At 50.6% G+C, this 24,301-nt stretch overlaps 10 protein-coding genes across 10 annotated transcripts; 2 read left to right on the top strand and 8 right to left on the bottom strand.

The window, feature by feature from the left end:
• Positions 1–343: 343 nt before the first annotated feature.
• BDV17DRAFT_288587 (putative C6 transcription factor (NirA)) lies at positions 344–3,275 on the bottom strand (the record flags this gene model as incomplete). Its single annotated transcript, XM_073761442.1, has 5 exons — positions 344–1,520; positions 1,586–1,954; positions 2,001–2,949; positions 3,013–3,067; positions 3,123–3,275. The coding sequence occupies 5 exons, from the start codon at positions 3,273–3,275 to the stop codon at positions 344–346; spliced, it is 2,703 nt and encodes a 900-aa protein (XP_073618347.1).
• A 1,999-nt stretch (positions 3,276–5,274) lies between these two features.
• BDV17DRAFT_238807 (uncharacterized protein) lies at positions 5,275–7,092 on the top strand. Its single transcript, XM_073755908.1, has one exon. It carries the CDS (start codon positions 5,462–5,464, stop codon positions 6,962–6,964), a length of 1,503 nt encoding a protein of 500 aa, XP_073618346.1. The 5' UTR covers positions 5,275–5,461; the 3' UTR covers positions 6,965–7,092.
• A 926-nt stretch (positions 7,093–8,018) lies between these two features.
• BDV17DRAFT_255838 (uncharacterized protein) lies at positions 8,019–8,920 on the bottom strand. The gene is made up of 2 exons (XM_073756986.1): positions 8,816–8,920; positions 8,019–8,749 (listed from the first exon to the last, which is right to left on the bottom strand). Exon 2 carries the CDS (start codon positions 8,527–8,529, stop codon positions 8,200–8,202), a length of 330 nt encoding a protein of 109 aa, XP_073618345.1. The 5' UTR covers positions 8,530–8,749; positions 8,816–8,920; the 3' UTR covers positions 8,019–8,199.
• Positions 8,921–10,638: 1,718 nt separating this feature from the next.
• Positions 10,639–14,736, bottom strand: BDV17DRAFT_255834 (DNA ligase (ATP) DNL4). Its single transcript, XM_073756985.1, has 7 exons — positions 14,597–14,736; positions 12,403–14,513; positions 12,213–12,344; positions 12,028–12,160; positions 11,869–11,974; positions 11,394–11,820; positions 10,639–11,325 (listed from the first exon to the last, which is right to left on the bottom strand). The coding sequence occupies exons 1-7, from the start codon at positions 14,641–14,643 to the stop codon at positions 11,306–11,308; spliced, it is 2,976 nt and encodes a 991-aa protein (XP_073618344.1). The 5' UTR covers positions 14,644–14,736; the 3' UTR covers positions 10,639–11,305.
• A 124-nt stretch (positions 14,737–14,860) lies between these two features.
• BDV17DRAFT_238709 (zinc-dependent alcohol dehydrogenase family protein) lies at positions 14,861–16,216 on the bottom strand. Its single transcript, XM_073755906.1, has 2 exons — positions 15,559–16,216; positions 14,861–15,498 (listed from the first exon to the last, which is right to left on the bottom strand). Exons 1-2 carry the CDS (start codon positions 16,067–16,069, stop codon positions 14,972–14,974), a joined length of 1,038 nt encoding a protein of 345 aa, XP_073618343.1. The 5' UTR covers positions 16,070–16,216; the 3' UTR covers positions 14,861–14,971.
• A 472-nt stretch (positions 16,217–16,688) lies between these two features.
• On the bottom strand, positions 16,689–17,457 carry BDV17DRAFT_238707 (uncharacterized protein). The gene has a single exon (XM_073755905.1). It carries the CDS (start codon positions 17,344–17,346, stop codon positions 16,789–16,791), a length of 558 nt encoding a protein of 185 aa, XP_073618342.1. The 5' UTR covers positions 17,347–17,457; the 3' UTR covers positions 16,689–16,788.
• BDV17DRAFT_238726 (uncharacterized protein) lies at positions 17,458–18,091 on the bottom strand. The gene has a single exon (XM_073755907.1). It carries the CDS (start codon positions 17,962–17,964, stop codon positions 17,569–17,571), a length of 396 nt encoding a protein of 131 aa, XP_073618341.1. The 5' UTR covers positions 17,965–18,091; the 3' UTR covers positions 17,458–17,568.
• Positions 18,091–18,956, bottom strand: BDV17DRAFT_238705 (uncharacterized protein). Its single transcript, XM_073755904.1, has 3 exons — positions 18,637–18,956; positions 18,487–18,538; positions 18,091–18,425 (listed from the first exon to the last, which is right to left on the bottom strand). The coding sequence occupies exons 1-3, from the start codon at positions 18,731–18,733 to the stop codon at positions 18,218–18,220; spliced, it is 357 nt and encodes a 118-aa protein (XP_073618340.1). The 5' UTR covers positions 18,734–18,956; the 3' UTR covers positions 18,091–18,217.
• Positions 18,957–19,066: 110 nt separating this feature from the next.
• BDV17DRAFT_255827 (uncharacterized protein) lies at positions 19,067–19,560 on the top strand. The gene has a single exon (XM_073756984.1). It carries the CDS (start codon positions 19,130–19,132, stop codon positions 19,490–19,492), a length of 363 nt encoding a protein of 120 aa, XP_073618339.1. The 5' UTR covers positions 19,067–19,129; the 3' UTR covers positions 19,493–19,560.
• A 911-nt stretch (positions 19,561–20,471) lies between these two features.
• Positions 20,472–23,942, bottom strand: BDV17DRAFT_280064 (putative C2H2 transcription factor; the record flags this gene model as incomplete). Its single annotated transcript, XM_073759826.1, has 6 exons — positions 20,472–21,376; positions 21,424–21,568; positions 21,620–21,865; positions 21,940–23,497; positions 23,586–23,808; positions 23,915–23,942. 6 exons carry the CDS (start codon positions 23,940–23,942, stop codon positions 20,472–20,474), a joined length of 3,105 nt encoding a protein of 1,034 aa, XP_073618338.1.
• Between the last annotated feature and the right edge of the window lie 359 nt (positions 23,943–24,301).

Genomic DNA, 24,301 nt, shown 5'->3' with positions numbered 1-24,301 from the left:
TCGCTGGGTATCTGGTAAAGTGTTAAGATCCACAAAAGGGTAGGCATGCCTATCCAGACGTCAACCATCTTGGATTGAAGTATATATGTCATAAACAGACTGCGCCAACCAGTATTTTCAAGTCCACAAATGACCACCTATGAAGAATGGTATATACCGAAAAGAGACATGATATGTACATGTTATGCCTGGGGCAGAATGGAGCCCGCGGGAAGGCAGGCAAAGAAGAATGATGGAGTGAGTCACACCGAACGAAAAATATAAAGGGACATGCGGGCCATTTGGCACCCAGAATTGAAATCATGAAGAAGGAACGTCTATTCGCAGCCGTACAATAGACCTGCTATCGCTGGAAGTTTCCGGGGAAGCCTGGTGGCACATTTCCTAGGTTATTGCTTCCGCCAGGAGGGTTTAGGTTTTGATTGGGTAGTGGTAGGTTAGGAGGAACCGCAGGCACCTGCATGATCCTGGCCGGCTGTGATGGTACAGGTCCCGACGTGGAGGGAATGCTCGAAAGACTGTTCTCAAAGCGCCAGTTAGGGGATGTGCTTGCAAGACTGTTATTCCAGCTTTGTGCCCAGTCGTCGGCTCCAATATTCAAGGAGTTCACATCACGGGACCACCAATCCTGGCTCTCCTCGACCAGATTTTCCGAGGCATCAAATGCAGTTAACGGGGATTCAGCAGGCGTACTAGACATGCTGTGGCGAGCACTCAACGTGCGCAACTGCGCTTCGCTTGGTGTGTACCAAGCTTCTTGTGGCGCAAGTTGACCTGAAGAAACAGGACCGTAACCGGGAGTAACCGGTCGCAGATAAGTCGGCTCTGGTTGGCGGGCTTCACTCCGTGCGAGCTGGGCTTTAAAGGTCCGTTGAGCAGAGCGCATAGCGGATGCTGAGAAAGGAATAGAAGGCACGGCTGCATACTGGGATCCGACAGGCCCCGTCGGGAGAGGAGATGGTTGGATTACAGAGTTGGGAGGCGGTTCCATCACAGTATGTCTTGCTGGAGGAGAAAGATGGCTGGCGGAAACCTGAGGCTGAGCATTGACGACTGGTGGTGACTCTGAGGAACTCGAGGGTGATCCTGCTTGGTCCCATGGACCCCAAGAGCCCCATCGCGCATGCGTTTGTTCAAAGATAATGACAGCCTCTTTGGGCAGTTGGACCTGCCATTTATTGGCGGATATGTCGAGAATTCGGAGTGTCCGCCGAGCGCACAGCCAGGATTCTCCCATTTCTTCGAGATGCCTCAGGCCGTATATGACGTCCCGTTGGGCAGTCTTCTCGGGTATGTTGAGGAGGTGGATGGTCAACGCTGTGTGAGCTATATAGACTGCGATGTTGCAAATCTGCTTAAACCCATACGTGCGTTTGTAGAGTCGAAGAAGTTTTGAGATTGCGGCAGCCGCCTGGGTGCATAACTTTCGAGGTGAAACATGTTGAGGAAGCGGCGAAGTTGATTTGGTGTATTTGAGGAAGGGACGGTAGAGGTGAATGAGGAGGAGTTGGTAGAGCATGCTGTAGCGAAGTCAGTGGTTTAGGCTCAAACTTGCAGCTATCGAATATTTGATCAATTAACTTACTGCATGAGGAGTGCCTGGGGAAGCTGGCCCTCTCGCGGTTCGAGTTCCTTCGGTAAGCCTTTCTTCCAGGCTTCCAACCTGGTGTGAATCTCGCTCAGCTTTTTCAGCTCACCTTGTTTGGAAGGCGGCTTCTCAGTAGGAGTGAGGTCATAGAAGTACACAACTAGATCCCCGCTGATCCTGCACAATTTGGAGATTTCAGCAGCAACTGCCCTTGTTCGGGAAGGCTGTGCATATTCCCGACTATGCCCCGTATCAGTGTAAGGGGACCATATGGCTGACTCTTCATTTGGAAGAATATCGGCATTCGAGGCGCTTGTGTTTGCGGTTGTGAACTGCGGCTGACGACCGAGATAATTTGACCAACATCTGACCGGATTAGTAGTTTTCGCGCGCAAGTTTCAAGGAACCGTACTTGTCAAAGAGGAAGCAGCCCCAGAAGGTGATGCGTCGAGCGTCCACCTCTTCCTCGCTAAGATCTCGTGTCACAAGGCTAGAAGACTCAAGATTCAAGCCCAAATCGAACGCCATGCGAAAGCTCATCCCACTGTAAACCCAGCCCTTACCCTCACGGCCACACCCGGCCTCTCTTACAGACATGAGTGCCAGAGCTTGCACGGTGCATAATTTTGCGTTGACAAGCTCATCGTTATCAAGAATAAGCCTCTTTGCTTCCTTGAAGAAATGGTCTCCGGCGGTTGCAGAGTTTCCGGGATCTTCACGAGCTCCTGGCCAGGAGCTGAAGTGACACCCTAAAGCCAGCATCGTATTGACCAGCAAGGCAGAGCAGTATTGACCCGACACTCCACGATAGTAGTCGCGGAAGAAGAGTTCCTTGGACAATGTGGTGAAGAATGGGTAATGCCATGTGAAGTACATTGTCATAAGGTGGTTGATAAGCCGCTCATCGTCAGTAACCCTCGTCCACTGGGTTACAGAACCCTCTAACTCGAGGTCAATGTCCAAGCCGGAGTTGAACTCGTTGAGTTCAGATCCAGGAGGTAAAAAGATGAGATTAGACGTTCCTCCGATGAATTTCCGAGATCCGTCAAGCACGAGGTTGCTCATCTTTCCGGCCAATTCGGACTCGAACTGATCTGTCTGACATGCGGTATCTTCTTCGACTAGAGTGGCATCTGTGGACAAGCCCGAGGATTTTTTCTCCTGATTTATGAGGGACTGCGCAACATCTTCCAGGTTGTCGCAAGACCTGATCTGGCGGACCAAATCGAAAGCGTCCTCCTCTTCATAATTGAGGAGGGCCTGGATCAATGTCAACAAAGTCGAGTTTTTCGTTCTCAGAGTATCAGTGTCCTTCTTGTAAACTCCCTTCCGCCGATGATCTGAGTTTGGATCATAGACGCCTGAGAGTTATATTAGCCAAGTTCACACCATCGCCATAGTCTTGTCGGGATATGGTGGCATACAAGTTGTATGGTAGACGGAGGAGCAGGCGGCGCAACTCGGAAGGTTTCCATCGCACTTGGAAACGGTTAGACTCCTAATGTCGAAATACCTCGGAAATATCACTCGTTACCTTTGATTTCCGCCTGCGGCAGGCAATGCACGCAGTGCTGACACATCGTCGTTTCGATGTAGGGGCATTCTCCGTATCTGTCCCCTGATTCCTCGAGGAGTGTTTCCCCCGCGACCCATCGGGTAATGGTTCCGAGTTGAGCTTATCCCCCATGGTGATTAAGCCCAAAAAGATATGTTCGGTGACAACGTCGGATCAGGAGAGCGCATGCTTAGCAACGGAGGACGCTTGCCGTGGTTTCCTGTGGAGGAAAGCGAAGACGACGAGGGAAGAGGACAAGGGATGCTCTTAGCGGCTTTGGGATTCAAAAGTACGCGCAAGTCATCGAAAAGCTATCTTCGAATGGCGGGAAGATCTAGAATGCGATAGGTGGATGCGTTAGGTAGGCGCATACAAAGTAGTTCTTGGATGGGATAATTGATAGTAAGGCGCGGCACTGTATAAGGGCAGGCGCGATAGGCTGACCAGTGATTCAACAAACAATTGAAGCTGTATACTTACAATCTTCTTCAGCAGGGTCGAATGATATCCCCACGGTTGTCATCCATGACCCGCAAGTGGAGGCCGGCAGCGTTGGAGTCTGGAGAGGGGAAGAGGCCGACTCCCAAGTTCGATGGGCTCGCTAGAGGGGCCTGTACTCGTTTCAGAGACAGGATGCGACAATGATGAGCTGGGCCGTGAAGAGCGGTTATTGGATGAGGGACTCCATGCAAGATAGCAGTGCAGGAGAGATAAGGGTGCCGTGGTCGAACTGGAAGCGTGATACTAATGCTCCCACATTTCTCGCACTCGGCTGATCCGATAAGCTGGCTGACTAAGCCGCCGCTCCGGTTGGTCAACTCGCTACTTATACATCGTCGCCCACCATGGATCTCTCAGGTAGCTCAGGGGCATTGTTACTTTTTCTCAGTGAGAGCACAAGAAATTTTCAGAATATGAGTCTGGAGCGTACATCAATCCTCAAACCTGGGTCAGCATACCTACCTATCAACGGAGGAACTGCGCACGTGCTGCTCCGTTCACTAAACCCGAACGCAGAGATCTACTATACTACCGCAGGCATGATCCATAGTTCCATACCACACCTTCGTGCTACTCGCCGTAGTATGCCTAGTCGAGGTACTTTCCCTTCGACCGCCCTGAGGTGCTGCAGTGCTTGCTTTTGCCATTCAGCTCTGGATCGGGGGCTGTTGTACGAGCATGCACCGCGAGTATCTCACTCTGTGTGTACCGTGATCAGATGACTCGAAGCCCAGCCAAGACCACTGAGCCGCTGCAAACGACGCCTCTTTGGCCCCTGCTTTAGTAGTGGCCTCGTACGGAGTATTTGACGTCCCGAAGGCTCGAAGACGCAGAGGCAGAGGAAAAGAGAGGTGAGGGAGGTTGGGCACGTAGGCTTTGCTGAGGCGCCAGCAAGGTAGCAAATTAGCCCTAAAAGGGTTAGTCGATCTTCTTGCGCAACAAGCGGTCGGCTAGAAAAAGAAGAATGTTCTTCGGTGGGGAATCTCTTGCTGAAGAGTTGGGCTAATTTGCTGTTTGTTTCTCCTTTTCCCCATCTTTCTCCCACTGTGCAAAACGTCGATACTGTAATATATACTGTGCTGTCACGATAGGTTCTTCTTTGCCGAGGTTACAACAGAAGGAGACTAGCGCAGTACCTTTTGGCCAATGACAGCCGCATTATTCGATCACTCGTGAATAATGGTAACCGCAATACGGCAGGCGTCAGAACCAGAATGATCCACCGGGGTCGGGTGTGACGGGATCCTTATCTCTCTGGCTCTGATTGAGATTGAGATCATGATTATCCGGCCCTGTCATGTTTGGCTGAGCCAACAATCCCTCCTTCTCACTACTCTTCTTTTTCTTCTTCTTCTTCTTCTTCTTCTTCTTCTTCTTCTTCTTCTTCTTCTTCACTCCCTAGTCTCCTATCCTTCGGCCTTCACTCGGCTTCTTTCATCGTGAAGGTCGCTCTCTGTGGTGACTGCATTTGTTTCTTTGCCTTTTGAGTCAGTCATACATCTGCAAGTCGCGTGCCTGCATGAGTTGGAGTGGTCTTCCTGCATCGGGCCTCCACGCTAACGTTGTGCCAACACACCCGCCGTTCGCGATAGTGGACCTTTATTTATTATCACCGCCAACCTCTCGCTCTCGTTCTCTTCTCCCACCCTGCTCTCTCTCCTTTTTGACTTTATACTTTGAACGTCCGTCAAACGGACACCTCTTTTCTGCCTTCCTCCCACCCCATCCATGTATCTCGCCCAGACCCTCGATCAGAGTGCCTCGTCAGGCTTGGAACGCACCTCCAATAATCTCGTTTGCGGCCTCAAGAAGCAGTCATGATGGTCCCCCGGAGCTTTCTGTTCAGCTCTGTACCTTCGCCAAAGCCGTCAAAACAGCACTTCCCTGTTTCGAAGCCTTCGGTCAAGATGGATTCGCAGGAGGATGAATCGGCGATTCAGTTACCATCAGAATATAATATGCAGAGGAACCACACAAGCCCTGTTGTTATACCTCCCAAACGGGGTCACAGAATGACGCCTGTACAAGCGCAGGCGACAAGGAGAGACCCAAGGACCCCGAAAAGAAGTCGGATCACTCGCCAGTCTTCATCATCTACTTTGGGTGACCGGCCGCTGCCGACATCTATCGCATCTATATTGGAAGCCACCGCGATACCCGTCCCTAGACGGAAATGGGCTGCTCGTGAGTCTCGGAAACTACCTCAGGGGAACCACGTGCAGGATTTCAGCAAGCTGCTCATGGACGGACTCGATGACCAACTGCTCTACGGCACGGGAAACTCGACGTTGGATATCTTACTCAGCCCTCCGGAAGAGAACGACAAGTCTTTTGTTTCCAGCGACTGTGACAGCGAAAGTCTTTCATACTCTGCGCCTTCTATCTCGGCCGACTCTCTGCCGTCTTTGGATATCGATATAGAAACCCCATCTAGTCTATCCACACCGTTCACTCCGTCTGGTCAGCGGAGCCCATTTGAGAGGAACTTGCGGCGCCGGCGCCCATCCAACTGCGAGAATTGTGCTTCCAATCACCCGCTGCTCGACTCGGATCGGTCAGACTCTGAGGATGCACACTTAACCACCAGTTGTCGGTCATCCCCACTAGACTATACGCCTTGCAAATCTTTGGTTTCCTCGCGATCGTTCACGCGCTTGGGCTCGTTAAAGTCTAACTTGACGGCTTCGCTGCGGGCCATCAAATCGGCAGCGCAAACTGTGTCCACTTTTGCGTCACCTTCAGTTCAACCCGACGACTTGCTGACTCGATCGTTGTTTACTATTTCCCCTGGATTGACTGATGATCGGAGGCCTCCTCCGATGGATGACACGCCTTCTCCAGCACTGCGCCGCTATTTGAACCCAATCATGGTTTCGCCTGCGGAGATGTATAGCTATCAGGACCAACCGCATGAATCCGCTGACTCCCGCAATTGCCCCATCTCAGTTCAAATGCAAACGTACAATCGCTCTGGGCGCCACGGATGTCGGAAAGGTCGCTTTCAGTATTCCAGCTCTAAAAGCCGTCGTCAGCATACGTCGCCGTTTGACCCCGAGATGCCGCCAATGTCTCGCCAGCGAGAGCCCCGAGAAAACAGCGACTTTCTGCGTATGGCTGCTCTGGAGATGAACATGAGACGCCGAGGCAAACTCCGCGACGACATTCCCACTCGAGCACGGGTCTGGTTACCCCCTCGCAAAGGAAGTCAGGTCAAGTTCAGCCCTTACGATTACGATTTCGAGGATGAAGACGAAGAGGTGGCAGAGGCCGAGCCCGCAATACCTTCTCGGTGGATCGGAATCTCTATAGAATCGTTCTGATTTCACCCTACACTTTCTTCCTTTTTGTTATTTCCTCTTATCTTCCATTTTCATGTGCATAGCGCGAGGCGTCTTAATTGAATTCGGGTTCCTTCTCAGTTCGGTGCAGTGGAGTTTACGGGTGAACTCGATATAGCTGGGGAGTCGGAATAGACCGCTCACTCCCTGAGGTTGGACCTTGCTGCAAGCGATAGCCGGTGAGGACCCACACAATTGCAAGAGAAATCGTCGAAATGGTAGTATATACGTCCCCTATTACCTGATCAATAAATTCAGGTTTATAATATATTCTCGGTTTTCGTCGTGGTCTGAGCCATTCGGTCTTGTCTTGAGAAGAGAGATCATGAAGGCACAAGGGGTATCCCGGCGTGGTGAAGCGGCAAGTTCAAGGTCGGCTTGTGCCCATTTCACAGGTCGTGCACTTGTGAGCTTGAGCCAAGCTGGTCCAGCCATCGTGCTAGACTGGTCTGTAGCAGAGTTAGTTACATAGGAAGATATATACAAGTACTTCCAGCCAGTTAGTACTTCTACAACCGTCATGCATAGGTAGGAGGAGGCATGTCAGGTGACTAGACAAAGCAGACGGGCAGCTGCTTCGCGAAGTGATTGATTTGACCACACCTTCAGAGTTTGGTGTACAGATAAGAGACAGTTTCGTGCTAGAGCAACCCTCCTACGCCGCTTTTTTACAGCTTCCAGAACGCGGGCTTCCGCTCGGAAAGAAGAATACGCAGGATGAACTGCACGTCTCGGATGGCGACCTGGAGTTTCGGATCATCTTTCTCATTGCGCGACCCCTCCTCAAAACCCGTTTCCTGTGCCGACAACGATATCCTCCAGAGGAACAGCCTTTGGAGGTGAACATTGGTATAAGTGCATTGTGAGCAATGCTCAGATAGGAATAGCAAAACCGTAGACACTGATGCGTAGCAATCTCAATTGAGTCAATTCAATGTGGAATTTGAACGAGTGTCTCACATCTCGATAACAAAGCGCAGCGCAGCAGAATACCAAACGACGCATCTACAACCTTTCCCCCATTCCCTAATCCTCATTCTCCTCCACCCACATCGCCAGCTGATCCAGTTTTGGGGGGGGGGTTTCTTCCTCCGTGAGCTCACTCTTTGCCAACAGTTCCGCGCGAACCTTGTACAGTGTCCTACAAGGCGATAATTTACTCGTTTTGTGCACCCATATATCTTCAGAATGTTGCCAGATTGCCCTAAAGTCAGGCCCTATTGGCCTATCAACTGCACCCGCTTTTCTATAAGGCAACGCCACATCTTGCACCAATGGTGATAACGGCCTCCAACATGAGCATGGTCCCGGCAGATAAGCAGGATTATGGCTTCGCAGAATGTTGTTGGGCTCAACATCCGCACCGGGTGCAACTGGGTCCACGTCCCACAAGGCTCGGGGCCTTTCGTGTTGAGCCGCAGGCAGCTGAGCAGAAGTTGAGGTCCATACCAAGCTGGAGTCACTGTCCTGAGGATCATCTTCCAAGACCGGAAACCACCGCAGGATCCTGCTTTTCTTGTACAGCGATAGGGCCGTGTATGGTTCATGGGTGATGTCGAGGTGGAAATGGGCGTCGGCAACAAGATGGAATTTGTCCCATGCCAGCATTTCCAGAAGTTGTGGCCTCGTCACCAGCCGGTAATATTGGTTACCCCGTTAGTCGGGGAGCTGGTCATAGTTCGGGTTGTCGCACAGTTTGAATCCATCGTCCGCAAGGACGTTGACGGCTTCTTCAAAGTCCTTGTCGCGGACCACGAGTTCGACTTCCTATTCAGCGAACACACCTGGTTAGCGCCATCAGTTATCCATACATTTCGAACATCTTCCACTTACACCGGTTCCTGCGTCTACTGATAGAGCGCGAGTGTCAGCCAGCCGAAGCAAACATAGGGAATACCTTGATATCCGGAGCTTCTGCCGCCTTAGCGGCCAGTTGAGCGCCGAGGCATGGAACTTCTGGCGCTGACGACATGGCCTTCCGTCTTTTGATTTTTTTTTTTATTCTGCTCCGAAAGAACACCTAGGTTGGGAGGAGGTTGCGCACTTATCTCCCTGACAGTTACTCATCAAAGACATGAAAGGCCCGGTCCCCTGGGTTATGAGTACCCCCAATGTCACAGCAATGCCGATTTCATCTGTCTACGTTACGCTCAGTCTATTCGACGGTCAAAAAATAATTCAAGCACGCAATTGATATCACCAGTCGACCCCAGCATTCTGGCGAGTTCTGCGTACGAAACACCCTGCATTGCCACTCTACAAGCTCGAGCTGATAATACCTTCTACATTGGCGCATCGCCATACCATTACTAGGGAAACGAGAGCCTCTTTGTCATCGACCGATGCGACGTCGAGGCCGTTGGTCCCACAGATCCTTCCCCCCTCAAATGGAGTGCTAGCTCCTGTCTTTGTTACATCTGGCCACTCACGATCGAGTCGCAATGCGCTGCAGAGAAAATAAATATAAAACTACGATGCCGCCATCGAGGAGTTTCCGAATCACAAACTGATATAAAAGATCTGAGCCGCCTAGACTTGACTATGTATCATGCATAACAGCTATCAACAACCATGCGCGCTGATCTCCAGCTCAGCCCTATGTACATACAGCATCCTCCGCGGAAAAGCATCGCGCCACGACATACAAAATGGTTACGCTGTCGAGTCAAAGAAAACAAACAACTAACGAACCAGCGAAGCTCGCTTGAATCTCTTCTTAGCTCTCAGAAATCGCAATAATAACCGAAACCAGCTTTGTCGACAGCCATGTCTCCCGTCCATTGTCGCTAACGCCCGGGACAAAAATGGTGTCAGGAAATCCGTAGCAGTGCAACGCTCGGAACAAAACAGTCAGGCCAACTCAAGTTTTGGAGGAGAGATGAGACCCTCTGTCCTTGCCTCAACTTGCCTGACCAGGGAACGGGCGTTTCGCCGTCTAATTCTAGCTCAACTGTCCAAGGAGCATTGTCTGCGCCATGTCTCCCTCCCTTTCTCGTCCTATGATTCTAGGGATGACACATTACTCGGCGTCATAGATCCATGGCGCGAATCTTACGCCTTTTATCTGGTCTGTCCTTGCATCCTGGGTAGTTAAACTTGTTTGTGTGTTTGGAAGAGTTTCAATAATTACTCTGTTATAGTAGGTAATAGGTAACAGAGCAAGGGTCCCGACCAAGCAAGGTGTTCGTTTATTCTTTCCCTTCCCACATCCCCAATCCAGTGTTCGATTATAAGCACCCTTGATATAGAACAGATGAATTTAACACAAGATTTTTGGCTTTGTCTTGCCTTGTATCTATCAGGTAGATAATATCAGGGACATTGTCAATATCGGCTCGTTCCGTCTTATCTATCAACAACCTTACTCCTCCTGACTTTGACATCCTATAAGCCAATGACCTTCCTTTAGACAGAAGAGGAGCTGATGGGGAGGTGTAATACCTGATAGATAGCTCCCTCTGAAATACAGGCCAAACAGCCTTTGGCTTTTATGTCTAGCGGTATTGTCATACGCTATCAGAAGCTAATGCATAATGACGTCCAGGGTTATATTTACATTTTCCCTGACTCGTCTGTGTGACCTACTTACTAGTGTAAAGATTCCGGAGGGATCATATCCAGTGGCGCATAGATATATACTATGTCGCCCGTATCTACAAGGCTAGCCCTCAACTAATACCGTATGTACTCAGTCAATCTTCGCGCTACAAACTTAATATCAGCGAGTGTAACCTCCTGCATGGATGCCCGGACGACACTGGCCGCGGCAAGAGGATTCCCAGCCGTCTGCCTGGAAACCTGCCTTCTTGGAGCCCTGTCCTTATCTCTACCCAATGAATGCGAATGCGAGAGCAGCCCCAGCCCCCAGCTGACGCCCACGCCCACGCCCACGCCGTCGCCAGCAGCCTTTTTCTTGCCTTGCATCTGATGGGACTGCCCGACGCTGGACCTGATGCTCCCGGAGGGGCTCTAGCTTTTTGTTCGGCTGGGTCGCTAGTACGGAAAATGTGCACGCACGGACTCTATGTATGCATCATTCGGCTATGGTGGTGCTTGGCTGGTGCTGCCGGGTGGAGGAAGAGGAAATGATATGGTATGATTCGGTGCGGTCGTAAAATAACGATGACGCAGTCATTCAAGTATATTTCGGTATGAATTGTAGTTGTTCGTAGTATGTTTGTATGTGCTTTGTACAGCTGTACAATAAAGGGTATCCGGATTCTGGACTCGTAAAATCGTATACATAATAGGTTACTGGTTTTTGCTGGGACTTGACGTTGAACGTATGTATCATAATTTGGCTCGAAGATGCAGTGGTTAAGATTAGCCGGGCGGTGGAAACCCTTGATTCTGTAAGTCAGATAATTTGCCCTTGATTACGCATCAAGCTCGGAGAAAGAGGTCTACTTACGTTCTTCATCCAATATAGTTTTCTCCTTCCAGCTCTCCTCTACCCAATCCACCTTCACGATATGCGGGATCTTTTTCCGCGTTGACAGGCTGTGACGGAGCTTTGAGACCTCGGATGCTGAGGTCTCCGGGCCCACGACGACATGAGTGATGGATTGATTTTTCAGCGAGCTTGTAACCTCTGCACCTGCAAATCTGGCCGTGTTCCTGGCGAGATGGGTCCGGAATGGCTTTGTTGACTCGGTCTCTTCTGAAATCGAGTCTTGCTCAGGTTCGGGAATGTGTAGGGTTAATCCCTTGAATAACCACCCGGGTGGTAGCGTCCATCCGGCGCCTACTTTCTCTTGGATGCGTTCTGTGAGTTTGTCGATCGCTTGAGAACTAGCGGGTCTATCGCCATTTCGGTTTTTGCCCATTTGCTCGAGAAGCTGGTTGTTGTTAGTAAGAGACTATGTCGACTTTAATGCAGTACTTACACCCCGCAGTTCCTCTACTGTCGTATCGCGAGCGTAGCTGTCATTGAATTGGTCTAGGTTTCCTAAGATCGTTCCTTCCTTGTCTTTGGTAGTGAAGAACATGTGTCTGTAGTCGAAGTTAGTGATCATTCGTTTGCAAATCTTGTGAACACTTCATACTTAGGCTCAAGAGGAAGAAGCAAGTCCGGAAAACCAGCATCGATATCACTCTGTCGAATGCAGTCAAGGATCCAGGATGGTCTTATGATGTCAAATTCACCGGTTTTCTGCAAAGAAGCTGCTTTCACGTTTCCTGGGCCATGTTAGTACCATAAAATACAGGCAAGGCCACGGGGAGATCTGACTTCTATCAGCAATGCAGATCGTATCGGAGACGGCGTTGTTCGTCTGAAAGAATTTGCCCCCGTGTGCCTTGACAAGGCTTTCTAGTTCGGCTTTTGATTTCTTGACTGGTGCAATTGCCTCAGACATGATAACTGCACCAGGTAAGTTGTCAGCAGTCAGGAAATATCAGATACTGGGGCAATGTCATACAAAAGTTTAGTCCATCAAAAATATGACCCGACGGCTCAGCATATTTGACCTCAGCGCTCTCTTCATACCCCGCTACGGTAAGCGGTTTCTTGGTTGTCCTTTTGACGCGTTTCTTGCGGAAGTTTTCAACATTGAACTCCTTCTCCCGGTGTTCCTGCTCGACGTTGGACTTGAGGTCAAGAAATTCCTGCACAGAAAGCGCACTCTTCCAATCTTTATCCATGCGCAGCCGTTTGAACCGAGGAAAGCGAAGTGTCAGCCCGATTCGAAATTGGTCACTGACAGACACGGAAGCTGCTTTGACGCAGATAACCACTGATTGATCAGGCTTGATCCACATGTCTGGACGTTCGTACTGAGCATCACCACCGGCAAGCTCGATGTACGTTGTGGGTGGCTTTTTGGGGTTCCACTCCGTCCACTTGCCGTCAGTGTGGTGTCGGATGTTCGCATAATCAGCAGCAGTAAAGCCTCCACCGACTTTACAGAACGAGTAGCATTTCGTGGGGTTTGAGCCTTGTGAATATTGCCCCTCGTTCACTCGAAGGCCACATAGGAAGCTCGATAGATTGCCGCCCCGATGACCAGACCCGTAGTAGCCCCCAATTACGACGAGGTCTAGAGACTCTCCAAACTCAGTCATGTATTCAGGCTTCACTTTCATCCAGTCATCGTGCCGTTCGTTCAATCGGTAGAATGACCTAGGATTCTTCAGAACTAAACCTTCAGAAGCTTCCGCAACGGCTCTCCTGAGCGTAGCTTCAACCTCGGCCTTAGTCGTAGCCTCTTCGAAGGAATGTACTTCGAATCGCCGGTGTACAGACTTTATAACTTTTTGCAAAGCATTTCGACGATCACGCAGCGTATACTTTGTGAGATCTCGGCCGTTGAGATAGAGGATATCAAAGACACGCAGTAAAGGGTGAATGCCTTGCTGAAAGGGATTCCTTTGCTCAGACAAAGCAGCGGTCTTGAGTGTGCCAAAAGGCTCAGGGGCGTCCTGTTCTGTGTTCCACGTGATCATCTCACCGTCGAGTATCAGGTTATCGACACCGTCGGCAAAGGCATCTTTAAGGTGTCGGGTTAAGGAACCGGCATCGTCGTATATACCATTTCCATACAGATATGTATAGTCTTTGGCTTTTCGGGACCAGAACCTGAACGTCCTGCCTCCCGGAGCGGAAGCATCTGACACCATATGCATTTGCATTCGTTCTCCATCAAGCTTCTCCTCAATCCAGAAGACAGGGTCTTCGTCTGTTGGTCTCATACGGTCAATCACGCGATCCAATGACTGCATCTGAAACTGAGCGAGCTGGGGCTGAAAGCATTGCATTAGCGAAACACCGCGATCCTCCGCGTCAAGCCGAATGTTCGGATCGTGTAGTTCCCAACAGACCCGGCGGAGACTGCTCGAGATGCTGTAGAGATTCTCTGCGTCGGGATGCCAGACGTCAAAAAAAGTCCGTTCTGTAGCTCCGACTTTCATCTGCCGAAGGATGATGCGAATCAACCACATGAGCTCTTCGGGGTTCATGCGCCTGTAAAACTCCGCAAGTATGGGTAACTGCTGCTCCTCTTTTGATGCAGTTGACAACTGGTCGAGCTTCTCGTTGACTTCCTCAATCAACATATTTCCGACATCCGTCCGCATCGGCCGCTTCGATACGACATCGTAGCACCGCCCCGCAAAGTCGCCAGCCATGCTAGCGGTCGATGCCTGCCCGGGCAACTTCCAGTTTAGAAGATTGAATCCGTCTTCAGAGTTCTTATCAATCTTCATGATTTTGACGAGCACTTTCCCAATAATCTTTTCCTTCATCCCATACATCGCCCGGTCACGGTCCTTGTCCGGCAGAATCAACCGAAACGCAGGGTATATGTCATCGCCTACTTCTTTCCTCCACCTTGAGATAAATCGATCTATCACATCGCGCCGTCTCTCGAGGGGGTTGAGGTTCGCAGCCGACTGGCCCTGTGGACCGGCTTTTCTGCGACTTACTGGTGGTCCGGCGGGCTTCTTTTTGATCTCACCAAGAGGGCGGAAGAGCGTCTGAAAGAGATCATGGAACGGCAGGGTAGGAGAACTGTTTCGAGGACGATTGGGGTATCTATAGTCAAGCAGCGCGATTTGTTAGCTCAATCAAACAGCGAGGAGAGTGAGGGGAAGGAAGTAAATGGATAGTGTATTTACTTTTCGTCGAGGTCGGATTCCTCTCCCGCTGAAGCCCAGTCCGGCATCTTCTCGTCGGCGTCCGTTGTTGCAGATACAGCTTCACCTAGTACTCCTTGAGTGAATTGTGTTCCCCAAGTTGACGGCGAGCATGGTGCAGTTTAAATTATTGGAGCTCGAAGATGCAATTGCAGAGACGCCGATTCCGTGGCAGGCAACGTTCTAGGCTCCAGCATCCTTATCGATAAGCGCATGTGACATCACTCGGCCACTTCTATACGTATGGTTGAAACTGCGATGATCGAAGACGCTCTCAGATCAAGGTCAATTTCGTTTCGTTGCATTGATTGAGCTAGCTATAGACGAGAGATTGCAGGCACTACCTGGACAGCATGTTCAAAAATCAATGCAAACCGTGCCAACGTGCTGACCACTAGCCAGATAATCCAACGCCCTAACCACCTCACCCCTATCAAACCTAAAGGTCTTCTCAGCAGGCACCTGCAAGTCCCGCGCCCCAATGAAGCGCACTGCTTCTTCCAGCAACTGCTTCGTCGCGACCATAATCCCGCGCACAATGGCCCCCTTACTCAACGCAAGACCCGCAACGTCCGGCATCTCCTCCTGCGGCGCCGACGACAGGAATTCAATCATCGAGATAACCCCGCCATAGGCTATGGCGACGATGGACTGCTTGATAGTTCCGGAGCCGCCGTTCTCGAGGATATAGTCTACTCCGCGACCGGCAGTGATGCGCTGCGCTTCCGCTGCCCAGGCGGGAGTGGTCTTGTAGTTGATTGTGTGGTCGACGCTGTACGTTTTCTTGACGTGCTCGAGCTTTGCGTCTGAAGAGGAGGTGATGATTTTTATTGCGCCCGCAGCCTTTGCGAGGATTAGGCCGGTGATCGACACTCCGCCGGTACCTAGCTGATGTTAGGTCATCTCATGTACTGTGAACCAAGAAGAACGAGGAAGCCACTTACCCTGGAACAAAACAGTTTGCCCCGGTCGGAGAGGAGTGGGGCCGTACAAGGAGTTCCAGGCTGTGGCTTCGGTGCAAACGACACTAGCCCACTGTGCATAGCTCAGAGAGGAAGCTGTCGGGATCTTGACCACCGCGTGGGCAGGTACCGAAATGTACTCTCTGAGAACATCGTCGACTGGTCCACCCAGGCCACCACCCCAGGACTTTATAGGACCATACAGTGTCGAGGGGTCAAAGGCGATGACCACCTTGTCGCCCTTCTCGAGGTCCACGACACCCTCGCCTATCTCGAAAACATCTCCAGCTGCATCGGAGCCAGGAATCACATTTTCCTTCACGGGGAACGGATACTGGCTTATTGCGATCGCGATATCTCTGAAATTTAGGGAAACGCTGCGGACTTTGACGAGGACTTCATGTTTATTGGCGTGGGGAATGGCCTCCGAGGATGCGGTGAGCCTGGTCCAGGTGTCCCGTTGAGGGAGGCGTAAGACAGTTTGAGTAGACATTCTGCAACAGAGTATATTATTGATCCTTGTTGTACATGGTCATGGCATGGTTGTGAGCCGGCCATTATATATCCTGTGTTTCCAACAACCACCGTTGGGGAAAGTATTCCCCAGTGTATGGAATTGTGATTGATAACCATGACAAGCTATCATAATATTTGAAATCCTACGATCTCTGACAGAAAGATGCAGGGAATTTTGGCGGGCGGAAGTAATGGAGGTTCAATTTCGACCCCAAGGGCCGAGTTGGGGTAATAAACAAGTAACCAACCGACATGTTGATAATGATTGATAATCATATAGATTGGAGATGAATTGCGAAAAGAATCTCGTTGGGCCCCAAATGTCTACTATTCAAGCCCGACTCATGGCTCTTATAGTTATGGAGTGCACCCCAAACCTGAGGCCTAGATATGTCGTCGAACCTGATATCGTCAATCAGGTGGCGGAAGTTGCGATTCCAACGCATCGGCAATAACGGAAAGCGACATCCCAATTCTATGGGCAATATCAAACACATGTATACCGCTCGATATTTCTGCCCAAAGCCGACTAATGGCGGCCGCAAGACGTTTGATATTGGACACAGGGTCACTCCCTTGCTCTAATGAGCCTCGTAGATGTGTTTCGCGGACAAGGCTTTGGGCCATATCAAGCAGCTGCTGTTCGTCTTTACGCAAGGAAGCGATGCCATCCGCTTCGACCGCCTCCGAGATATTTTACATCCACAGCGTGAGAAGCAGCGCACACTCAAGGTGGCAGATTGGGTGCTGGATGCCCCAATGCAAGGTTTGCGTGTGCGTAACGTACGCGATCCCATCTCGGACGGGGATACTGAGTGCATGGATACACTGGAGAACTGCACGGTCGAGAGAAGGAGACCGGGAGAGCTGGATTGTTTGGACTCTTGAGAATACTTGTTTGATGTGCATTGGGTTCCCAGATATCATGTCGTGACACATTGCGACTCCAGAATTGAGTCGGATATATGCCAGCCTGAGTAATGCTGTTGCATTGAATCCTAGCGGGCCTGTAGGCGAGACCGGATCCAATGTTGATTCCCATGTAGCTTCCCAAGAGCATTGCCATGCCTTGAGGGCTGATTCCATAAATTTGTGGAGCTCAGTTTCTGCTGGGGATATTTGCTGGCCAGGCAACGCTGTACTTTGAATCTCAAAATAGGTCTTCTGCAACCGACCATGGATCACGGTGTAATTCGAGAATGATGAGATAGCCCTTTCAGCGCATATACTTTCGCCCTTCACCAATTGAGCCATCGTCTCTGTAAATCCCCGTTTGTGTAGGTTTGACAGCCTACGAAGACGTACCCAGGCGGCTGAAGAGGTGGCATTCCATTCCGCCTCACAAGACGGCAACTTTAGCGAGACCTCGCGAGTCAATATTGTGGGAGGTATGTTAAAAGTGATACTTTGCAAGTTGAATAATGTATAAGCCGCTAGCAATGTACGTCGTCGTTGTTCATGAGCCACCCACTCCAATTATCTAGGACTTTGACAGCTAGCATCATCCAGTTCGTTCAACCCGAGATCGCGTACCAGTGAGGCAAGCTGACTGCTCATCACCATGCTTTCTTGTACCAAGGACCTCTGGCCCCACGCACTTATAACCGACAAGGTAATCAGAGCTTGTATACTGTGAAGATCGGACTGTGGATATTCGAGCGCGCCGCTATCCTCGACCAAACGTAGATGGCGATTCGAAGCGCGGGGAGAGTCACTTAACGCACTTCTGGTACCCGCAAAGGCCGGAGACTGCTTGGTGAGCTGATCAACCAAATCCCTACGGCGCTTTTGGAGAGGGTGATCGAGGATGGATCGCACGGCTTCATAAATTTGATGGCCGGTAGCATATTCCAATCGATACATAGCTCCCATCGCAGCAACGGAGAGTAAAAGCTCGATCCCAATGTTTCCCGCGTCAAAGGTCGGTGGGTGAAGAAAAGGCAGGTGGCTCTGGAACCCTCGGAAATAGCCCTCGATGTAGCGGACAAGCGCCGTCCTTGAGGGTGGCGAGAAATTTGGCAGTGCATCTTTATGTTGCGAGAACTCGTTCAGAATCTTTTCATAGGCGGCTGATGATACTGCCAACGGACATCACGCGGCGTCTGTTCAAGTATCCAGGTCGGTGTTATGGAGATGATCGCCAAAGACGGGAATTTGGCGGACGCCATGGAACCGAGTCCGCCTCAGTATTTGTGTCAACGTTTGTCGATGATGACGTCGGGCCGGGGCTTTCTGTATGAAGTGAACGCTGGCCAGCTGCATCATTCGCCAAGTTCAATGCCCCGGCTCCCCGAGGAGAGTGGTATAGCCTTCCATGGCGAGTCAAAAGGTCCCTATAGACAAAGACCGTTCAGAGCCGAACACCAAAGGAAGATATGAGAGCATTGTACTTACTGGCGTCCAAATGAACAGTCACAGTGACAAGAAAAAGGCTCATCTTGAGTATCTATACTGAAAGTTAGCTGGAATGCATGAAGCCAAGTATGGTTGGAGAATGAAGTTCAGGTTGCAGTGGTGGGCATGGGGAGCCACATGGTCACGGACGGATACGCTCATGGCGTTGCAAATGCTCCAGCCGTTTGAACTGTTTGTTGCAGAATCGGCAGGGAGACACTTTAGCTCTTGGCCTTCCTCTGGCCATTTAGCCATTCAAAGAGAGGATGAATATGCTGAAATTACCCGGCAGGTTGTTGCAGGAACGATCGTACATTTCGCTCCCCACGGCAGTTGGAGAAGAAACGAAACGACGCCGATAAGATAAGATAAGATAGCTATAGTCTTAACAGAGCCCTTTCCTCTACAGAACTACTCTGGAGTAGTATCTTTGACTCTATGACAGATGAGAAGCAGAGGGCGGCTTTGTGTACAGATGAACTCCGCAGATGATGACAATGCTTCAGCTAAGGCCCTTAAAGCCCCCAGCGAGTTTGTCAACGCTTATCTCACCCTTCCCGGCGGGAAGGCTGTCACAATCCACGGCCCTCGACAGCTGATTGTCAACACCGTCCTTTACTTTTTCCTTAATATTACCTGCTAGATGATCATATCCTGTCAGGTGGTCAACCTCGGAATAAGTACTTTGCCCACTCAGATTTTAACGCTCCTGGTTCTTACCCTAGGGACTATCTCTCCACCACCCAGGCTGGAGGCTTCCCGCGGTAGGGTTGGAAATAAGCTGCGACTTTATGTTGATATAGGTGATCCCGCTTGGTCTCGGCCTCATGTCTATGCAAAACTCGAGATGTCTGAGGCGGAAGAGGACAGCATGGTCCAGTGGAATTTAATGCCGCACAGATCCAACAAGTGGTGGTGGGATAGATATCGCGGAATCCAGCAGAAGCAAGCCGGAAATCAGCCCAGTGCATCCTCTACGATATTGTCTGACATGGTTGGCTCATAGACCCGGTGCTGGGAACGTTTCCTTTGTTTGCCCTTGGAATATTTTTCAGGTGGATCTCAAGCATGTCCCGTCCGGTCTTACGGAAACTTTCAAATCCTGTTCACTGAAACTATGAAGAAAAAGAAAGTAAAACAAAGCCCCTGATGTTGGACCTAACCTCTATTTTTCAATTCATTCTGCTTCTGACTTATTCAGGATTCGACATACGAAAAACAAAACAACCAAATTATTTTCTTCCTACACTCCGATTCTCATGTAATGCATAAAGACTCGTAGAGAGCGAGTTAGGGTGTAGTAGAAATATACAGTAGGGAAAACCTGATTGCTCCCATCGCCCTGCACACTCCTTGAATCCGTCCTTCTGTCTTGCTAAGTATGCAGAAACACCGTTCTCAAAGGAAAAAGAATTGAGAGCCAGGGCACTTGATTCATTCAGTTTGTATTCACGGAGGGATAAGGAAACCGTAGCTTCATGGAAATAAGGCCTCACCGCCATACATCCGAGCTCGGGTGTAGTCGCGCCTTCCGTTTCGAGAGATCCTCCTTTGGGGCCCTAGAGAGGCAAGCGCGATGCTCGCCCGGCCCCCGCGCCTCGGTTGCTCCTTCCTTCAGGACGCAAAAACCGCGGGCCTGCCTCGATCGTGCCATCAAGGAAGCAACGGCCGATCAAGGACTCGCTACTCTGATTAGTATCAGCTACCACAATGCCGCAGCCCGATGTGGTTGGGAGAGGCACAAGGACTCAAACGCACCCGTTGCATTGCACCTGCCTTGCTGGCAGTCTGCGTGTTGTACAATTCTAGGAAGGCAGTGAGTGAAGCCGTGGTGTGGACACATCAACAAGCGATCTAATGCAGTATCATGTAAAGAACCATAAATACAACGGGGCACTAAGCGGCCAATCTCCCGGATCTGCATCAACGACGAGTTGGGGCTAAGTGGAACAGCCACCCGTGTAAGTGAGACAGCACGACAGGCATCACACCAGATCAACGAGTCTCATTAGAGTCACCATAAACTCCTTAGCAATGCCCCAAGAGTGCAGACCAGAAAGTGTTTCGCAGCCGACTCGCAGAATATGCTCGGGTCCATGCGGCGCACAGATATCGCCTACATTTGTCAACATTCCCTTCATCATCTGGCCCTCGCGAACGAAAGACTGGACTAGCTCGTCCGAGCATGGCTGGTCGAGATTAATTACGCTGGGTCCGGTAGACGAGTCTCGCTCCTGAGTCGTGAGGTCAGGGGACGCTTGCTTATAGCACAGGCCGTATGCCCAGAGAGTGAGGATTGCAAGGTAGGTGGCTACTGGTTCGTGGAAGGCATTGGTGGAGTACTTGCGGACATGGTACAGCACCGATCCGGCGTGGATTACTGCGAGACGCGCCTTGTATTGGTCGTGCTTGATCCAGCGCAATATATAATGCCACTCGATGACTTGTTGCCGGTCTTCCCAATTTGCCTTTTGCGCTGCCAGAAGATTGACTAGAAGTCGAATTTCACGGAAGGGCGCCAGAAGGATGATACGAGCTGTGTGGAGGTGTAGTATAGTGGGATGCTCGTGGCCGTTGGCTTTGGCTATGGTGCCGTTGGCGGTCCAATGAAGGATATCCAGGCAGTCGCACGCACTATTGCGCCATTTTGAGTATGAGGGGATCCCTGGAAGCCAAACTGACCCTGATGGAATTGCCAGTTTCCGGGATTGCTTCTTCGCAGTCGGGTTCCAAAATGAAAGCGGTCGGCGGAAGTAGTCGCCTACTTCCCACATCCGGTGATATAGCGCATGAATGAGGAGTATATGGCTAAGCTCGCCTATCTCAGGAACAAGTTTCTTTTCAATGTATAAAGTGAGCACGGCATCGTAGAGAGATATCTTCTCCTGCTCTGTAACATTATTAGCCGCGGCGCGCTACAGTATGGGACAAAAATACCTGAAGTTTCCTCACGAAGGCCTTCCCAGATGCGTGATGAGGTTGCATGCCATATCTTCTCATTGCACGGAAGCGGTGCTTGGCCGTCATCGAGGGAAAAGTGTGATTTAATATCAAACTCGTAGGCCGCTGTGCAGTCCACAAGCTGGATCCCGCATTAGTATTTCACTTCAACGAAATTGTCACGGTAACATACCCATATCAAATATCCAGTCCGTATCCGTGCCTCTTGTTCAATCCATAGTGTCCATTGCTGATCTGTGGATTGATCCGACGGCAGGAGCGTGTTGTCTGGACGAGACAGCAACTTCTTGCGCATCGCCAGGTTTATGAGATCACCAAAGTCACCGAGTGCTGAGAGCCTACCGCTTTCACTGCTACCATGAAGCCTTCCAATGCAGCTCAACAGCATTGCCTGGAGGAGCCAGAGCGGCGGATCAGACTGGCTTTTCTCTTTCTAACCTCCAATTAGCCACGGTGGGTCGGATAGAATATGTAAGGGTTGAGGACTCTCACCTCAACGCAGAGAACCCGACGGAGGAATTCATGAAAGGCTATGGTCGTTCCATTTTGTCCACATAAATTCGCAGTGTGGCTGCCAACCGCCACTATAGCCAGAGTAATTATCCAATGACATTTGTTCGGGTTGAATGTGGGCGCATGAAATAGTGGGTATAGTTTATGGGAAAAGCAAAAATAATGACGAAGGAAAGTTGACAGGGCTTCTGTGTCCGGGAAGTTATTCGACTCGAATTTGGGAAATAGAAAGTTCTCTGTACAACAAAACCGGGAGAATGCGCCATGTATCTGGTCGTACATCGAAGTCTCCAGATTGCAGTCCACTGGGCTATCTGGTATGGAATTTGTGTACACTTCGTGGCTTGGCGGAAAAGCGAACTGAGGCTTTCCATTGCTATTTTGAAACTTCAGAAAGATATCGAGCGACTCCGCATTTTGTGTGGTCCACAAAGACTGCTTTCGTCTGTGCTTAGCTAGTCTGTCATTGGATTCATCGACGTTGTGATCAGTTGGGCGTTTGGACGGCCCAAGTTGTGACGACTGACGCAGCCGAGCGAAGGGAGCTGGACTTTCTACATCGCCGAGTGAGGTTGTTCCGGAAGGTGTTTGAGACATACTTCCGGATAGAGAAGAGCCATGTGGCTCCGCATTGATAACCGGTGGTAGCCATGTTGTCTGAGTCAATGAGCCATCAAGCACGCCCGCTTGGAAAGGGTGTCGGGAAGAGCCAGATGGCAACTCTTGATCAGGAGCCGATTCAGAAAATAAATCGTTAGAGAGCCAGTTTATTGTAGGGACAGCATTTTGGTCAAAAAGTTGCTGCGAGAAATTAAGCTGCATATGCTGGTTGTCTGAGTCCGGGATCCCAGACACAGCGTTACCGGAGCCAGGGATTTCGGCTTGTCGGCTTTCCAATGGGTAACTCATCCGCCTCTGCTCAGCAGCGAGAGTGTCTTGAGCTCGAGCTGGGGGAATTTGAGAGTAAAATTGATGGTTCATCCCGGCGAATGATGGGAATGGTCGTGACAAAGTCTCCGAGACAGCAGTAATGTCGGGCCGAACTAAGGATGGGCTTGTCGCAAGGTACGTGCTCTCTATAGAAGTGGGTGCATGTGCTTGCAATTCGGCTTCTGATATACGATCTGGAGCGGATGTGGACGAGTTAAGGTTTGTAGATACTTGCAGCTGAAATTGTCCCATCTGATACCCAGGCCGGGCTGTGAAGTTCCCGCTTTTCTCGTTCCGAGAGGATTCCTGGCCCTGTCCAGAGAAGGAATGCGAACGTTGTCCGGAGAGGGTTTCGTCCTTGTTCAGCAACTGAGCTTGTATCACGCCCTTTTGAACTTTGGCTTTTGAGCGCCGTTCAGTCGGATATTGACATTCGAGGGATCTATTTTCGCAACGAGTACACGGCACACCACCGCTACAACGCACCCTCGCAAGCGCGCACTTGTAGCAAGCGCGGAATGTCTTGACGGTGATTCGGTGCGCGCGGTCTTTTCCACCGTCTGTGCCAATGTTGTGATGGCTCAGCTCATGACGATGGAGCGTGTCACTGGATCAGTTAGCAGAGGTCGAGAGTTCAAACTTGATGAAATCAACGGAGACAGCGAACAAAGAGATGGAAAATGCCGGTAGCGTACGTTCTTGAAAAATGGCGACCACATTGGGTGCATTCAAACGGCTTCTCTTTGGTATGACTGCGAAAATGGCGCTTCAAGTGCTCCGGCCTCCTAAATGTGCTCTGGCAAATCGAGCACTTGGTCTGGCCAGTGGCTGAAGGATTCTCTTCGATTTCTCGATCACGATCATGGTTGGCACCATCACTTCTGGTTGTTGAGTCTGCTTCATGGGGGTCTGAAGCTTCTGTAGGTGGGTTGTCAACTTGGTTGTCGTTCCTGGCTTGTCTCCAGATTGGCTGGATTGCGGGGGAGCGGAGAAGGAAAAGCGGGAGGGAAGTTGGAAATAGTACCTTGGCTGTGGTCGCTCTTTGGGGTCATGGCGTCTCCAGCTCTGAGCGCAACACTCAGTCAAAACCGATAGGAGAGAGGCATCGTAGCGCAGGACACCGGGGCAAGGAGAGAAAGTCCCGTCGCATCACGAAAGAGGCAGATTCGCGTAGAAAGCTAGTGGTGTGAAAGTGGGCCGATCACACGAATCTGGCTTAATATCTGCCGACTTCTTCAAGGCCGGGGGTGAGAGCGGGGAAGTCCGCGGCCTGTTCAAAGTAGTCAAGTTGTAGTCAGTGGTGGCCGGGGTAGTACGTAGTAGTGCCAATGTGCCATACTGGGGTCAATGAGGGAAGCGGAACGGGTCTCCGTCGGTTAAATAAAATAGAAAAGCCCCGGGCGAACCTGGT

Source organism: Aspergillus undulatus, assembly GCF_047715775.1.
Source record: "Aspergillus undulatus strain CBS 261.88 unplaced genomic scaffold BDV17scaffold_9, whole genome shotgun sequence".
NCBI classification, from domain to species: domain Eukaryota; kingdom Fungi; phylum Ascomycota; class Eurotiomycetes; order Eurotiales; family Aspergillaceae; genus Aspergillus; species Aspergillus undulatus.
Note: the sequence above shows the minus strand (reverse complement) of the source record. Positions and strands in the feature narration are given on the sequence as shown.

Excerpts from the sequence above, each read along its gene's own strand:
- BDV17DRAFT_238807 (XM_073755908.1), top strand. The coding sequence starts at position 5,462 with ATGATGGTCCCCCGGAGCTTTCTGTTCAGCTCTGTACCTTCGCCAAAG.
- BDV17DRAFT_255838 (XM_073756986.1), bottom strand. The coding sequence starts at position 8,529 with ATGAACCATACACGGCCCTATCGCTGTACAAGAAAAGCAGGATCCTGC.
- BDV17DRAFT_255834 (XM_073756985.1), bottom strand. The coding sequence starts at position 14,643 with ATGCCGGACTGGGCTTCAGCGGGAGAGGAATCCGACCTCGACGAAAA. Across the intron at positions 11,975-12,027 it reads CTTCTTCCTCTTGAGCCTAA|ACACATGTTCTTCACTACCA; the intron begins GTATGAAGTGTT and ends CTTCGACTACAG. Across the intron at positions 11,326-11,393 it reads AACTATATTGGATGAAGAAC|GGTTTCCACCGCCCGGCTAA; the intron begins GTAAGTAGACCT and ends TACAGAATCAAG.
- BDV17DRAFT_238709 (XM_073755906.1), bottom strand. The coding sequence starts at position 16,069 with ATGTCTACTCAAACTGTCTTACGCCTCCCTCAACGGGACACCTGGACC. Across the intron at positions 15,499-15,558 it reads GCAAACTGTTTTGTTCCAGG|GTACCGGCGGAGTGTCGATC; the intron begins GTAAGTGGCTTC and ends AACATCAGCTAG.
- BDV17DRAFT_238707 (XM_073755905.1), bottom strand. The coding sequence starts at position 17,346 with ATGGCTCAATTGGTGAAGGGCGAAAGTATATGCGCTGAAAGGGCTATC.
- BDV17DRAFT_238726 (XM_073755907.1), bottom strand. The coding sequence starts at position 17,964 with ATGGGAGCTATGTATCGATTGGAATATGCTACCGGCCATCAAATTTAT.
- BDV17DRAFT_238705 (XM_073755904.1), bottom strand. The coding sequence starts at position 18,733 with ATGGCCAGAGGAAGGCCAAGAGCTAAAGTGTCTCCCTGCCGATTCTGC. Across the intron at positions 18,539-18,636 it reads GCAACGCCATGAGCGTATCC|ATACTCAAGATGAGCCTTTT; the intron begins GTCCGTGACCAT and ends CTTTCAGTATAG. Across the intron at positions 18,426-18,486 it reads GACTGTTCATTTGGACGCCA|GGACCTTTTGACTCGCCATG; the intron begins GTAAGTACAATG and ends CTTTGTCTATAG.
- BDV17DRAFT_255827 (XM_073756984.1), top strand. The coding sequence starts at position 19,130 with ATGATCATATCCTGTCAGGTGGTCAACCTCGGAATAAGTACTTTGCCC.